The sequence below is a fragment of the Sebastes fasciatus genome, chromosome 5 (genome assembly GCF_043250625.1).
Source record: "Sebastes fasciatus isolate fSebFas1 chromosome 5, fSebFas1.pri, whole genome shotgun sequence".
Classification (NCBI taxonomy): Eukaryota; Metazoa; Chordata; class Actinopteri; order Perciformes; family Sebastidae; genus Sebastes; species Sebastes fasciatus.
The window spans coordinates 18,602,626-18,617,560 of record NC_133799.1 but is presented as its reverse complement, the minus strand read 5'-3'; the positions used below and the strand labels follow the sequence as shown (position 1 = coordinate 18,617,560).

General features: G+C 42.4%; 1 protein-coding gene and 1 long non-coding RNA gene across 5 annotated transcripts in view; one reads left to right on the top strand and one right to left on the bottom strand.

Annotated features, from left to right (window-relative positions):
- Positions 1-12: 12 nt before the first annotated feature.
- shdb (Src homology 2 domain containing transforming protein D, b) overlaps positions 13-14,935 on the top strand; it is a 30,751-nt gene continuing 15,828 nt past the window's right edge. Inside the window, exons 1-6 of one of the 4 annotated variants that reach the window (XM_074635480.1) lie at positions 14-74; positions 4,529-4,626; positions 4,757-4,865; positions 5,495-5,878; positions 9,085-9,235; positions 12,646-12,867. In XM_074635480.1, the coding sequence (XP_074491581.1) occupies positions 5,546-5,878; positions 9,085-9,235; positions 12,646-12,867 (706 nt within the window). In that variant the 5' untranslated portion in view covers positions 14-74; positions 4,529-4,626; positions 4,757-4,865; positions 5,495-5,545. The other 3 variants (XM_074635481.1, XM_074635482.1, XM_074635484.1) reach the window with 3 other exon arrangements.
- On the bottom strand, positions 3,018-4,608 carry LOC141767826 (uncharacterized). The gene is made up of 4 exons (XR_012593945.1): positions 4,470-4,608; positions 4,218-4,325; positions 4,040-4,094; positions 3,018-3,959 (listed from the first exon to the last, which is right to left on the bottom strand). It is a non-coding gene; the product is annotated as an uncharacterized LOC141767826 (long non-coding RNA).

The following is a 14,935-nucleotide window of genomic DNA, read 5'->3' as shown; positions in this document are numbered from 1 at the left end:
GTGAATGTAACCAATGGCAACAGCGGAGGAGCAGAACCCGGAAGTTGGTACTTTTGTTCTGTAACAAAACAGAGGTGAGTGAAAAGTAAATAAAACAGTTAATTTAAGTGCTAACTTGAATGTTACTCTACTATTTTGAGTGCTAATGAGCTTATATACTTTATTAAATCGATGTTTTACTGAAGCTTTGGCTTTAACGCCTCTGTTTTGTTTAAAACATGTCCATCATCGTTGTTCAGTTCTTGGTCGTCATGGATACGAGTTAACCTATTTCTTATTTTCACAAAGTTAAACCTGCTTCTGTTGTTATCAAAACATATAAAGCATACACGCAGTACACACGAGCCACCAAATGAGGGCAGTAAACGCAAGGCAGAGGAAAATATCCCTATAGTAGTTGTACAAGCCTTTGAAGCTTCTTTTCCAAGCCCCTAAATTCAACCTGAAGATGCTCATATTACAGTTTCTCTTCATTTTTCCCAACAGTCCATAGTCACAACTGTTTGATGGGACATCACAACTCTGTTGCATGTCTTCAAAAGGTAGTAACTCACCCAAAACACTTAATTCATGCTTCAAAACCGTGTTACTGTCTCAGTAAAGTAAAGTTGTTTTGTCATTGTGTGATCTGTACTGGTCAAAATGTTTAGATGTTTTGTATTTTTACCATGGCAGTCAACCCTGGAAATGTTTCTTATAAGATAAGATAAGATAAGATAAGATGAACCTTTATTAATCCACGGAGGGAAATTCAGGTGTCAAAGCAGCAACATCAGCAAACATCAGCAAACAGAGTGAAATACAGAGAGGTAAAGGTATACAAAAATTATAAAAACAATAATAGAGATATAAAAGATACAGAGTACAATGGGTGAACATAGTGTGTACAGTCCCTCAATAAATAAATGTATTATGTACACATGTGCAGTCTATAAAGTGGTATATAGGATGTATAGTGTAAAGTAAGTGTAAAGTGTGCCAGTGGTCAGAGTCCAAGACGGTTGCAGATAGTTCATGTTTAAAGTTCTTAAAGTCCTCATAGTTCTCATATGGGGGGGTCAGCCTTGGTTGTGGAGCCTGATGGCTACCAGCATGAAGGACTGACCCAGGCGCTTTGTGTTGTGCCGAGGGGGGATTAGACTGTGGCTGAAGGTGCTCCTCATCTTGACTAGCTCATCATAGAGGGGGGGTATATATACAAATCTCTGTTTTGTTCTACTTTCTTTTTTTTTCTTTTCGCACTGAGCTTTTTAGATTCCTTTTTCAACAGCAGGTAAAAGTTTACTGAAAGTCAGTCAGTAGGCCTACTGTAGTGCACAGAAACAGGATGTGCACATTTGTATGTATACAGTACATTTATTTGTGTAGCAATGTGATATACAAGGAAGAGAAAATTTGCCACAAAATGACATCCATGCCAAAAATACAGTAAGTAAAGCAAAAAACAACTAATTGTGCCTCCTCACAGTGCGTAACACCAAGTTATAGATATTTATTGAATATACATGTATGTCTGACAGATTTTGATAATTGAATGGCTCATTTTGCCAAGTGATGGCTCAAACGATGAAAGAATAGTTAGAGGTTGTGAAGAGGATGACAATTTCACGGAGAATCAACTCATCAGTTTTGATCAGCAAGACATAACACGTGTAATTTGTTTGAATGAATGAAAAATTCATATCTGTTGTGAACAATGAACTAAATGTTTTGAAAAAAAACCAGTTCTCATTCAAGAATTGAGCCTAAGCGAATGAGAAAAACTGCAAGATTAAATGGCTTGTGTCAGATTATAAATGAACGTCTATGGTCACTGTTTGTGTACCTCTCAGATTCATGAACGAGCAACAACTGAAAGCATGAAGTTTAGAGAAAGTGCCACATCCATATTTAGCTCTTTATAATGAGGGAGTCTTATTAATTATCTGAAATATTCCACTGCGCCTTGTTGTTTTTGTTTGACTCAATTACATATTTGGCTCCTAGCCTACAACAGTGTTTATTTTGCATGAAAAACACAATGACTTTATACCTGTCTGTCTGCCTGTTTTGTGATTATCTCTCACTGTGAGAGATCCTGATTTTTCCATTTCGGTTTCCCTCTCCCCTGTGCTCTCCATGGGTCTTCTTCTTGCTGAGTCTGACAGCTCAGCCTGTCTCTCTGTCTCTGATTTTCCATCTCTCACCACAGCCAGGATGGAAACAAAAATTAAATGTATGCTCAATATGGGTTGTAGGGGGGTTAGAGGAGGTGTTAAGGCTGAGTGGGTTGTGCAGATGAAAAACAGGAATGTATAGCTGAGGGGAAGAGGAGGAAGGTTACTGGTACATTCAAAGATATGACAAGATAAAACTGCACAGAAAGAAATGCAAAGAAAGGACATGAGTCCTTGAAGAATCAAAAGATGGTATTTCTTTAACATCTGAGATAAAAGATGTTAACTTGTGGGAAGAAGTTATTATCTTACAGGATCTTGTATCAAGATGTTGTGGCAACAAGATCTCTATCATTCGTAGAAGATAAGACCTGTAGCACTACTTATTGATCTTGTTCCCACATGATAATGAGTGGTTCTCACAATATAGGAATCTGAGATTTTGTCGTTACCCACGATCTTGTTCTCCTTAGAACTCTGAGGAAAAATTGGCATGCCGATTTTCAAAGGGGTCCCTTGACCTCTGACCTCAAGATATGTGATTGAAAATGGGTTCTATGGGTACCCACGAGTATTTGAATATGTCTGCATACTGGGGTCCCTAAACAGTGTTGGAATTACTTAAATTGGGTATCACTGTAAAGCTGAGACTCTTGTGAATCCAATGAGCCCAATTGTATTCATGTGTGATGATTTTAGTCCCCATAGGAGCCATTTCATTGTAGTGAGACCATTTTTTTAAACTTGAGCTCACTGTATAAAATGACCCGTGGTGATCTTTAGGATAATCCCAGCCTCATGAAACTTTACAGCCACCAACTAAAGACCTAGAGCATTCAGAGGATGGATGGCTTACCTAGGTGGATTGACAATAAGGGGGTTTCTGAGCAGTTTCCAGAACAAAAGAAGTGCTCGCCATCCGATCGCTGAAAAATGGAATTTTTACAGAAATCTCCAAATGTCAAACGTTTTTGATACCAAATCACAGCATGGATTTATTTATGGTGTTCCTCAAGGTCTTGGTGTGTTAATGTGGCATTTTGGAGGGATTGTTGATTAATTTTTATCAGTTCGTGAGTGGTAAAAAATTGCTGCAACAACTTATGAGATATTATAGAGCATGGGGATGACCATACTTCCATCATAATGTTCTAAACCCTTATACACTTTTACAATTTATTTTATTTAATTCATTAATTGTATTAATTTTATTTCTGATTTATGACTACAACAACTTGACACACAATGCATCTCAAATTAATCGTCAGGTTCCCAGCTTTCAGATGATGTACACCACTTCTATACATACATCTACTGTTGACATTTTATCTACCCCTGAACATCCCCTTTCCCCCACATCTACCCCTCTAAAAAAAGAGGACAGAATGATAAGACAGATGTTTAATGCAGTAAGAAGAAGACATTAAACAGGTAGAGGAGTCCAGGGTATTTTTTTTACTCTGGAGAACTTCTTTTCCACAGAAACATATTTGAAAGGCCTTTGTGTTGGCTGACTCATGAAATCGATCCTGTCTTCAAGTTTACAGCTTCACCGCTATAAATGATTTAAATTGGACTGCAGGGACCTCCAAGGTGTTTGCAATCACACATCCTCAGGTTCCCCCTCAGAAACAGATTGGGACTTGTTTTTGATCCCCATGACCCCCCTTTAGGTCTGAAGCCGATGCTTGGTGAACACATGGAGCAGGCAGGAGGAGGAGGAGGAGGATGTGATGGGACAATGTTGATGGTTGTGGTGGGGGGTGGATTGTAGCTCCATGACCTCATCCAGTCTCCCCGCCCCTGAGGAGAAAGTGTGAGCTCATGAGTGTCGTAAAGAAAGAGGCATTTTACGGTCCTTTAACAGACTCAGATGGCCTTACCCACTGTAGCACACAATCCAAATTACACCAGCCTGGACTTCAGATAATGGGACATCTGTGAGAGGATGAAACAAAAGGAATGAATGCCTTATTTTACAATCAGAGAGGACAAGCCTCAGTGCTTTTTGTCATCATGTTTTTGTGATAAGGAGTGTCTAAACTTCACTGTTCATATTACCCAGAGGATGATGGGATTTCCTTACTCCAGCAAACCGTTTTATGAGGAAGCTAGATAACAGTTTTGTTCACCCTCCAGGCTTTTTTAGACTTTCTTATAGAGGAAAAACTGCAACAAAAAAATAATAATAATTTGAAAAACCTTCAGTGAAGCTAAAACAGGAAAAATCTCCAGTGATGTCATGTGAATAAATAATGCACATGCTTGGAGCACATTCGTGCAAGCTGATTTATTTATTTTTTTATTCCTCACCAGTTTTCTCTTCATTTGTTTTCCCCATGCACTTAGAGAGGATGTATCTCTTGTTGCAGATGTGCAGATATTTCAATGAATGAACGGTCGGCTGACTGCGAAAGGGAATAGCAGGATATTCCAGTGGGAATGAAGCGCCTCCCCTTTAATCGCTCGGGTGAGTTTCTCTCGGAGCTCCAGTCGCTCTCTTCACTCGCACATTTGCCTTCAGTCGTTAGAGGAACTCGGTGCTCTTGTTTTTGTTCCAGAAAACCTACTCTTTTTTTCTTTTTTCTCGTCTTTTTAAGGAGTAAGAAGCGCCAGCAGTGGAAGGTTTTGTCACTTTTCTGTGCCGTTTTATTGCCATCGACATGAAGAAACGCGGAATAAAGTGGCTGAAGGACTGAATAGGGTTTGGTAAGTGAGTGCGCCCTCGCAGCGCAGCGCTCACTGGGATTTAAATCCACTGTTTTGGTGTCTGTTGTGAGTGGAAGTTTAACAGCTTATTTTCATCATGCGTTTACAGCTTACCTAATAAGTATGTGCCAAAACTATGTTGTGTTTTTAATGTTGGTTAAATTGCAAGATGAAAGCAAATGATAATATGTTTGAATTTAAAACATCTTCAGTTCCTCATTGCTTTGCTATTCTCTCTCAGTCTTTGTCTTCCATATTTTTATCAGCATGTTAACGTCCGACTTTATTGCGTGGGTGTGAGATGTAATTGCAGCCTTTGGGCAAAGTCCAGATGCCAGACGTTATTGCTCCCTGCGTAAAACAAAAGGAGTGCGTAAAGCCCAGCTGTTGGTATGGTTTAATGTCACATGAGTGCATGTAAAACGCACACTGATTGTGGGGTCTGGGGATCAGGAAAAAGTTGATATTATGAGAGGATCAGGACTTTGTGGATTAATATGGTTTTGTGATTCAATTGTTCTGGTCACAATCAGAAAAAACACACAGCACAAATCCAATTCATAGCTCACACAATCTCCTCAGAAATAAGGTCAAGCAATAACCCTCATGTCCCTGTGTGCCCCCTGCAGCCTCCTGCTCTCACTCCACCACACACCAGCAAGATTGGACTCAGAGCTGCGATGGCCAAGTGGCTGAAAGACTACCTGAGCTTTGGCAGCAGGAAGGTGCCCCCACAGCCGCCCACACCAGACTACACAGAGAGCGAGATCCTCAAAGCCTACCGGCTCCAGAGGGACCTGGACTTCGAGGATCCCTACGAGGACTCTGAAAGCAGGTCCAGGGGCGAGATTGGGACTCCTGACCCCGCCACACCAGTGTATGGCTCTCCCATGAAGTCGTCCACTGTGGATGTGAAGTCACCCAAACACAGACTGATCAAAGTGGACTCCCAGGAGCTGGGGCGCACCAAGATCCTCCTCAGTGCCGTCTCTTTGGAGGACCAGCAAGAACCTGTAAGAGCCTCAGTTCCTCAGCATGTGTTTTGTAGTAGGGCTGTCAATTGATTAAAGGGAGTGGGCAAATATGCTGCTTTACGCAAATGCATGTATATATTTATTATTGGAAATCAATTAACAACATAAAACAATGACAAATATTGTCCAGAAACCCTCACAGGTACTGCATTTAGCATAAAAAATATGCTCAAATCATAACATGTCAAACTGCAGCCCAACAGGCAACAACAGCTGTCAGTGTGTCAGTGTGCTGACTTGACTATGACTTGCCCCAAACTGCATGTGATTATCATAAAGTGGGCATGTCTGTAAAGGGGAGACTCGTGGGTACCCAGAGAACCCATTTTCATTCACATATCTTGAGGTCAGAGGTCAAGGGACCCCTTTGAAAATGGCTATGTCGGTTTTTCCTCGCCAAAATTTAGCATAACTTCGGAGCGTTATTTACCCTCCTTCGTGACAAGCTAGTATGACATGGTTGGTACCAATGGATCCCTTATGTTTTTCTAGTTTCATTAGATACTCATAATAATATAATATAATATCTTCACTCTAGCTTTAAAAATGATCCCGCTACAACCTACAAATCACAAGTTGCGTTAATGCATTAAAGAAATTAGTGGCGTTAAAACAAATTTGTATTGACGCGTTATTATTACGTTAACTTTGACAGCCCTAGCTTGTAATAATCAGAGCAAAAAGCAGGTGATGACGAATTCATTTTTTTATGTGGAAGTGAGAAGGCGGGATGACGGGAAGGCAAGAAGGATAAAAAAACACTCTCCCGCTTCTCTCTCATCCCATATCCATCACCGTGACAGCTTTATTGATCACACTCCATAAGCAAGTGACTAGTAACGTGTGTCTCAAATATGCATTGTTTACATAAATCACATTACATCCCATTCGCCACATAAATTCGCTACCCTAGATGGAAGAAAGAATTATTGATGGCTTGAGCGCACCGTTGAGTCGAAGAGGGTCACAGTCCCTTGAGTTTATGTCCTTCCATAAATAATAAATTGGGTTTAGTTTTTCAAGCTGAGAGAGACCCCCGCATGAGCACATGTTAGGGGGGCCATATACAGTACGCCGTATGGTGATATGCCAAGGGCCACGGGGAGGTATAATTTATACTGTGGTGCTGTTTGTTGTCATCAGGACTGCAGCGCTTTCCTGGTTATGTACTGTGCATGTCGTGCTGCGGAGAACATACACAGCTACTGCGAACAAAAAAGGCAAACAGATGTCGAGACTGAGCGACTGGAAGCGGAAGCAAAGGTTTTACAAGGAAATGGTCTTCGCATTAATTCAGCTCACATATGCTGAGCAAGTTGAGGGGTATTTCAGGGTTTTTCAACGCTGCAGTTAAATCCATGACTCCGCTCATGGAAAATGCTACAAGTGCGAAAGTCCTGAAGTGGATTGAAGTAATAGTCTTAACTCAAGTCGATAGCTCTCCCCCCCTCTACCCCACTGCCCTCCTACTCTCATTAATTTCCCAGGGTCTGTGGGAACATCCGCACTCTAATTACCATTGCAGATTCCTGTGCATCGATAGATGACCTGTTACAGAATCAACATGGGATTAGGATGTAATTTTGTGAGGGCGTGTGCATGTCTCACAGGAATTTGGGAAGCGAGCCTTGCTAGAGTGATTTCCTTTGTCAGGGAGAGAGTGATAGGAAGAGAGCATGTTGCCTAAATGCATATGTGCTTGTAGGTATGTGCATGTGTCTGTTTGTGACCATATGGCTGCCTTTTGTAGCTGTCAGTGTGCCAGATGACCACTGTTTTCCTCATTTGCTCGCATGAAGGAACAAATGCTCCCGACCAACCAACCAGCTCCCTCTTTACTCTCTTGTGTTCTCCACCTACGGCCAAAAAATACATCATCCTCTCACTGGACGCTTTCTGGCTGCATATAGCTTAAATAGCAACAAACATACACTATAGTCCCTTCTTCAAGGGTTTAAAGTGGGAACTCTATTGCAGGGGTTCTCAAACTTTTTGGGGCCAGGGACCCCTTAAAGGGGAGAAAATCTTCCACGGACCCCCTCATAATTGTAACATCAATTAAGCATAATGCTTTCTACCATTTGTACTCTTAGACGCCATTGGAACCATTTGTATTCTAAAACTTTTCAACCCAAATACTTCAGACTTGTTTGATAGTGATAAACCAAAACACATTTCAATTAGAATCATATTAACACCACTTTGTTTTTCCCTGATGCGGGTGCTTTGTAATCAGATGTCGCTTTAGCTTGGCTGGCTTCATGGCTTCGTTCGCTGGCACCTGAAGACACCTGACGCATTTTGGTCTTCCGTCGCTGTCGTTCGATATAACTGTCGTCATATTTTCTCACTTTAGCCAGTTTGGTCTTAGCCTCACTTGGCGACATGGACTGACCCAAATATTTCTCCATGCTCGCCAGCTAGCTAGCTGGCTAATAAGCTAAGCAGCAGCAGGAAATGTTCGTTGCGCCTTGAGTGAAGTGACTGATTCATTACAGATTGACGTGATGTGTCACAATCATATCAGAGTTTCTATTGGCCCAAAGCTAACGTGGGTGGGAGTAATGGACACAATTTATTTCGCGGACCCCCTGGCAGAGGGCCTAGGACCCATGGGGGTCCCCGGACCCCACTTTTAGAATCACTGTTCTATTGTACAGCTGCTGCATATACATAGCATTGGTGTGGTTTTGTGATGTTACACACTAAAGATGCAATTAGTGTCTTGATGATACTCCTAAAGCGTTTTTTTTTTTCTGTAACCAAACATATAGTTAACGTGCCATTCAGTGAGGATGTGATTGCTTGTTAAGAGTGTCGCGCTGCTCTCTCCATCTCAGGTCTTGATGAGCTATTGTCTGTGCAACACTTCTTCCTTTTTAGCATTTCTACATGACTCCTAATTATCAGAAAATATTCAGATCCTAGGATGCTTCAATTCAAGTGTTTCAAAAAGTGTGATTGATATGCAGCTTTTGCAAAACGCTGGCTGAGAGTCAAACTCATTATAGCCTGTGATTGAAATTCTGTGCCTGCAGGCTAAAAAAACATCTAGATGTTGTTTTTGTATTTATTATATAATGTCAAAAAACGCTGGAGTCATTTTTCTCCCAACGAGGACGAGTTAATGTTCTGTAACAAAACCCATTTCTCTTCATCAGTTAAGTGTGTGTTTTGTCCTTTAGGTGGTGCCGTCTGCTCCGTTGGCAGGAGACACAGATTATTCTGACCCATTTGATGCTCGCTTGGACCACAGGCCAGAACCAGATCTCAGACCTGTTCCCTGCGAGAACAACGGCTACATGGAGCCGTATGAGGCCCAGAGGGTCATAACAGGTCAGTGGACTTGTATTGCTCATCAGTCAGTATCTTATCAGTACTATCATGTTTTGTTATCCTAGAGGGGCGTTGTTTTAGTCATAGTTATCCTTCATAGTTATCTCTATTGTAAAGTCTTTACATCCACTCAAATAATGAATCTATTGAATCCATTTTCATTCACATATCTTGAGGTCAGAGGTCAAGGGACCCCTTTGAACCCCCTTTGGCCATGACAGTTTTTCCTCGCCAAAATTTAACGTAAGTTTGGAGTATATTTATCCTCCTTCTCGACGAGCTAGTATGACATGATTGGTACCAATGGATTTCTTAGGTTCTAGTTTTCATATGATGCCAGTATCTTCACTCAACTTTAAAACTTACAACCTAAAAATAGCAAGTTGTGTTAATGCGTTAAAGAAATTAGTGGCGTTAAAACTTATTTGCGTTAACTTTGACAGCCCTAAATTAACCATAATTGCCTTCGCAAGAGTGAGTCAGAGACAGAGACATCCTAAAGGGATAAACTCAGACCTCTTACCTGCCATAAACGTCACAGTCTGGTATTATATTGCATTTCAGGTGCCCCAACTCATGAATAAAATATGCAACTGTGGCTTGAAGTAATATCATCATTGATCTAAAATCTGTCAGCAGTTTCTTTAATGAACAACCCTGACATGATCGATGACCTTATCATTCTTTATTGCCCTTCTTTTTCTTTATAGTGAAGTATTTCTGCCTTTACAGAATAATACATCCTTTTCATTTCCATATTTTTCTTTGTTCTAAAAACACTAATGTTAAAGCTGCTATTGATAACATTCAGCCACTAGATGTCGCATTCTCCCTTCCCGGTTGCATTGCATTCACTTCTCAACAAGTCGTTGCCAGGCACTTACCGTCAATCTCAGACATTTATCCGTTTTTTTCCACACTAACTGGCGACCCAGAGATACCACGTGATACCAACGTCGTTTTGCTATTGGCTCACAATCCTTGTTAGAAGTGAGAACCAAACTTCAGATATCTTCCACAGAGATAAAACATTCATTTTGGATCCGCCAACATTTTTTTAATTATTAATTCAAAATCATAATATTTTTTTTCAGGAAAAGCCACACTTTTGCTCTGCACCTTTTTAAAAGCTCTGTGGATGTATTGTTTTTTTAAAAATATCTGTTGACATAAAAATGTTATCAAGAAGACCTGTAAATCCAGTATTGCTCAGTAATTCCAGTTTAATGTCATCGTTTATTGAGTGTTGAACGTGTCCACTGAGTCGCTGAGTCGACTCCCTTTAGAGATGTTTACCCAGTATCCAGTCTCAGACCCTCCCTCCTCCCTTGTGATTTTCTCCCACATCATCTAGCTCACATCTATCGTTTTCCATTTGTCTCTCCTCCCATAACATCTCTGTCTGGCCCTCTCCCTCGCACTCTCCCCGCTCTGTCCCAGCCATTTAGTGTAAAAGCCTCCCCCCCCCCTCTCCTCTTTCTCCATCTCTCTTCATCTCGAGGGCTCTATCCTGGCCCTGAGGGGAGTCTGGCTGTCTCTCTAATCTGTCCTGTAGCAAATACTATGTCCTGTCCTCTCTCTCCGTTGTCACTTTCGCTGCGTTTTTGGTGGTCAAATGAAGTTCATAATCTCAGGCTTGAAGTGAACGGAGCATCCCTTCCGCTGTCCAATTACGAAACCTTGAAGAAAGTCTTTTTCTCTAACAGCAGCTGGAGCGATTCGATTCTTCGCGGTGATGGCAGAGCGTTTGGCAAAGCATTGTCACAGCTCTTTCTTTGACTTTGAATTGAGCCCGTCACTCCGGGGCTGTCTGTCTGCCTGCTTTTGTCTGTCTGTCTCTCAGTCTGTTGTTGCTCATTAAAAAAACACAGCAGAGCGGCAAAGACAGATGTGAGATTGGAATAGTAATTATCTCTCACAAAGACTGTCCTTAAAAGACACCTGTGTGCTTTTTTTTACTGTACTTTTAGGAGGGAAAAAACCCATCTTCAGTGCTTCTAGTTTATTTTATGAGGATAAAAGCTGGGTCTCTGTTTCCAGCTCTGACATCTGTATACCTAAACACTTCCCATCGTCACTCACCCCAATCTTCAATCTGTCACCTTTCTGTCAAATTGCTATTTTCTTTCCCCCCCCTACCTGTGTTTTCCTCCATCATGTTTCCTATGAATTTCTCATTTTACTTCCTCCATGCCTGTTTTTATCTCTCCGCCTTCATCTTCTCCATCTCCAGGCTGTCGCTGACACCGCGGGTTCCCAGCGCAGGTAGAGCAGCATTCAGCCCCGCTGTGCTTCTGTCTCAATGACTTAACATCAAACGCCTGACAGACCTTCCCCCCTCTCACCTCCCTCCCCTGTCCTTCTATCCCATCACCCTCCTCCTCCTCCCCTTGTTTCCTCGCTGCTTCCTTTTCCTCTTCCTTCTCCTCCTGCTCCTCGCCCCACCACCTCCTCTTTCCCTCCTCCTTCACCTCGCTCCTCCTCTCTCTCCATTCTCCCCCCCCCACCCTCTCCCACCCTCTCCCTCATAACCTCAGGGCCTTTCCCCAGGGTCTCCACTTGGTCGCCATGGTGACTACTGTGCCGCCCAATAGCGATGTCTTGTCGTGTGAAGGTTAAAGTTTTTCTCTGCCTTTCACCAGGGAACCTTTCCATTTAGTCCCGTTCCCTTCTCACGTGAGTGCACCTCCATTGCAACGCTGCTGGCTGTGTGCACAAAAGATGCCTACTCCTTCATTTTTTCCCCCATTTTTTCCTCTTCTGTAGCACCTGTTTTTTTTTGTTTTTTTTAAAGGGTATATTTTTTGAGGTTATCATATCAAAGCGCCGTTGCTGATCGCTGCTGCTGCTGCAGCTTAAGGGCTCCTATTGATGCATTTAGAAATCAGATTTCATCCTCTTGCTTGCGTCAATAACCTGAAATCCTTTTATCTCGTGGCCATATTTGACTCCACACAACAGTTGCTAATGCTGAGAAACATTCCTTGCTTTGCACCCACTGGGAAAGTGATGAAAATGTTAACGAGGGAGCATGGATGCTGTTGTGAGCCGTACTAGATTGCTGCTGGGATTCGGGATGGACAAGAGAAGGGGGGCTGGGTTTGTCTACCGTGTTGCAACTCAGCATCTAGCCCAAGGCCTTGTTAAGCCCCCCTATATGAGATTCTGAGCCCACAGCAAGCTGTGCAAACATCATTTGTCTCTCTCCTCTAATTCTAGTCATGTCAGAGCTCAACAGGCTTTTTGTTTTACTTTGTAGTACAGAATAATATCTCTCTTGTGTTTAGGGGAACTTCATCGCTACGGGCAAATATTATTTCTTAACGTTGTCTGTTTTTCTTGCAGATTGTTTACACATTTTTATGCTTGTGTGTGTCTGAATCTGTGTTATTTTGCATATGCATCAACAGAGCTGCAGCGCGGTCCAGAGGGAGGACGGTCGCGGGGCGGTGTGCAGCTCTACGACACCCCCTACGAAGACGGGCGAGGCCAGCGCCTGGGTCTGTTGTACGGTGAACCTCAGGAGGAGGGCAAGGAGAGCAGCAGGCTGCCACAAGATGACGAGAGACCGGCTGATGAGTACGACCAACCCTGGGAATGGAAGAAGGATCACATCTCCAAAGCTTTTGCAGGTAACTGGAAAGATTATGACAATATTCTGATGGTAAGGCCCACCTACAAATCATGTAGGCTGTATTATAGATAATTGATAAGCTCTCCTTCAATTAACCGTCCCTACACCTGATTCAAGGAATACTCCGGGAACTGGACTGTCACTGGTCTTTAATTGGGATTTTCAAACTGGAAAACGTGGCAGCTGTTCTGGGAAATGTCAAATTTATGCACAAAATCAATTTCTGAAGACATTTCAGACCATGGAGCTGCTGAATCATACCTCGTTGAATATTTAAATCGATATTCAGGGCGTGCCAGAATAAAAGCTTTTAGCAGAAACTGAGGTTGTGAGATTTAAGATGGCTAAGCAGTTTGCAGGAAAAGCATTTTTTACTCAACACCCAGTTAAATGCGCCCATATTGGCAATTATCCATCGTATTGTAAGCGAAACAATGAATCCCTACCACCTGCTGCACAGACAACTGTAAAGCTCCTGGAGCTTCAGGGTGTCGAGCATAAACCATAAGGTATCTCACAAAATATGCCTTTTTTAAAAGGAACAGTGTGTAACAATTAGAGGGATCTATTGGCAGAAATGGAATATAATATTAATAAGTATGTTTTCTTTAGTGTATAATCACCTGAAAATAAGAATCGTTGTGTCCTACACGCTTGGCACACGGAAGAATTTGTAATCTGCAACCCCACTGCTAGATACCGCCAGATCCTACACACTGTTCCTTTAAAGGGGAATCGTTCAGTAGAATTAGTGAAAACGGTTAAGACCGGGCTCAGAAAGGGTTGTTTTAAAGGTCAAAGCCAGGAGCACACAGAGAGCTCTGCTGCTATTACTACATAGTGAAATACTCATCTAACGGTCCTGACATTTAATGTGGTGTCAGCCCCCATCACTACATCTCCAAAGCAGGAAATAGAGCGAGCTGTGACCTTCACCGTCTCAGCTCAAATGACACACATCTTTCTGTTTCTTTCACCACATTTAAACACCTTCTGGTGACTATTGATTTCCTGCTCTCGCACATATGATGGACCACAGTCACAACAACAACCCTCTGAGATGATCATTAGGATTGACAGAGATGTCTTATGTGTGTGTAAATGCGTGAGAGAGATACAGTAGACGTCATAAAGAGAAAGTTAGCAGAGAAACGAGTAGACAGCGAGGTTCATTTTCTTTCATAATCATCATATCAGCAGCAGTATTTCTAAAATAATTGGCGCAGTGCATGATTATTATTTTTCAAAGTTGCACTGACAGCATCCCATCCCATTATGTTGCATGTATTGAATATAATTGGAGGGAGAGAGTGAAGTAGAAGTAAGAGAGACAGAGGGGTAAAGAGGAACAGAACTGGACTGATGGGTCATTTAGAAGTGGATCAGTGTGAGGCATGCAAGGCCAAGTCGACTTAATTGAGCTGCGTCTCCCAAGTCACCGAGGTCAAGGTGATGGGATAATAAATCAACCTTGCCTCGTATGCACTCCCCTCCATTCCCGCTCTCCGCCCCTCTTCCCGTCCTGTGTTTGCCACCCCCCTCTCCTCTCTTTTCAGTTAATTACATGCCTGCGTGTGCATGACTGATCCAGTGCTAATAAGAGAGTCATGGTCAGCACACCATTGTCTGAACACACACACAAAGACATTCACACCGTGTCCAGGCTCAAATCACATTAACCAGAGGAGCAGAAAAGAGACACCGTAACTTCTGTGAGAGCGAAGCTGATTTCAAAAGGAGGTGCACGACAGTTAATTTAAAAGCCAATACCACCTCTCACCTACTTAGCACTCATTCCTGCTTTAGCTGTCGTTTTATTCCTCTCCAGCTTTTCCCTCTTTGTGCCACAATACAGTGCGCGCTCCTGCAGAGCAGCGCTTAGAGCGCCATTAGAGAGCGCAGTGGAGGAAAACGCTTGTGCGGCTGGAGTTGTCTGACCCCTTGTTTTTTCCATTTGGAGTCAGCACTCTGAGCTGGCGTGCTGTCTGTCTGGGCAGACCAAAGCACTGAAGTGTAAACACACAAACAGTATTTCCATTCTCACATTTAATCCATATTCCCAGACC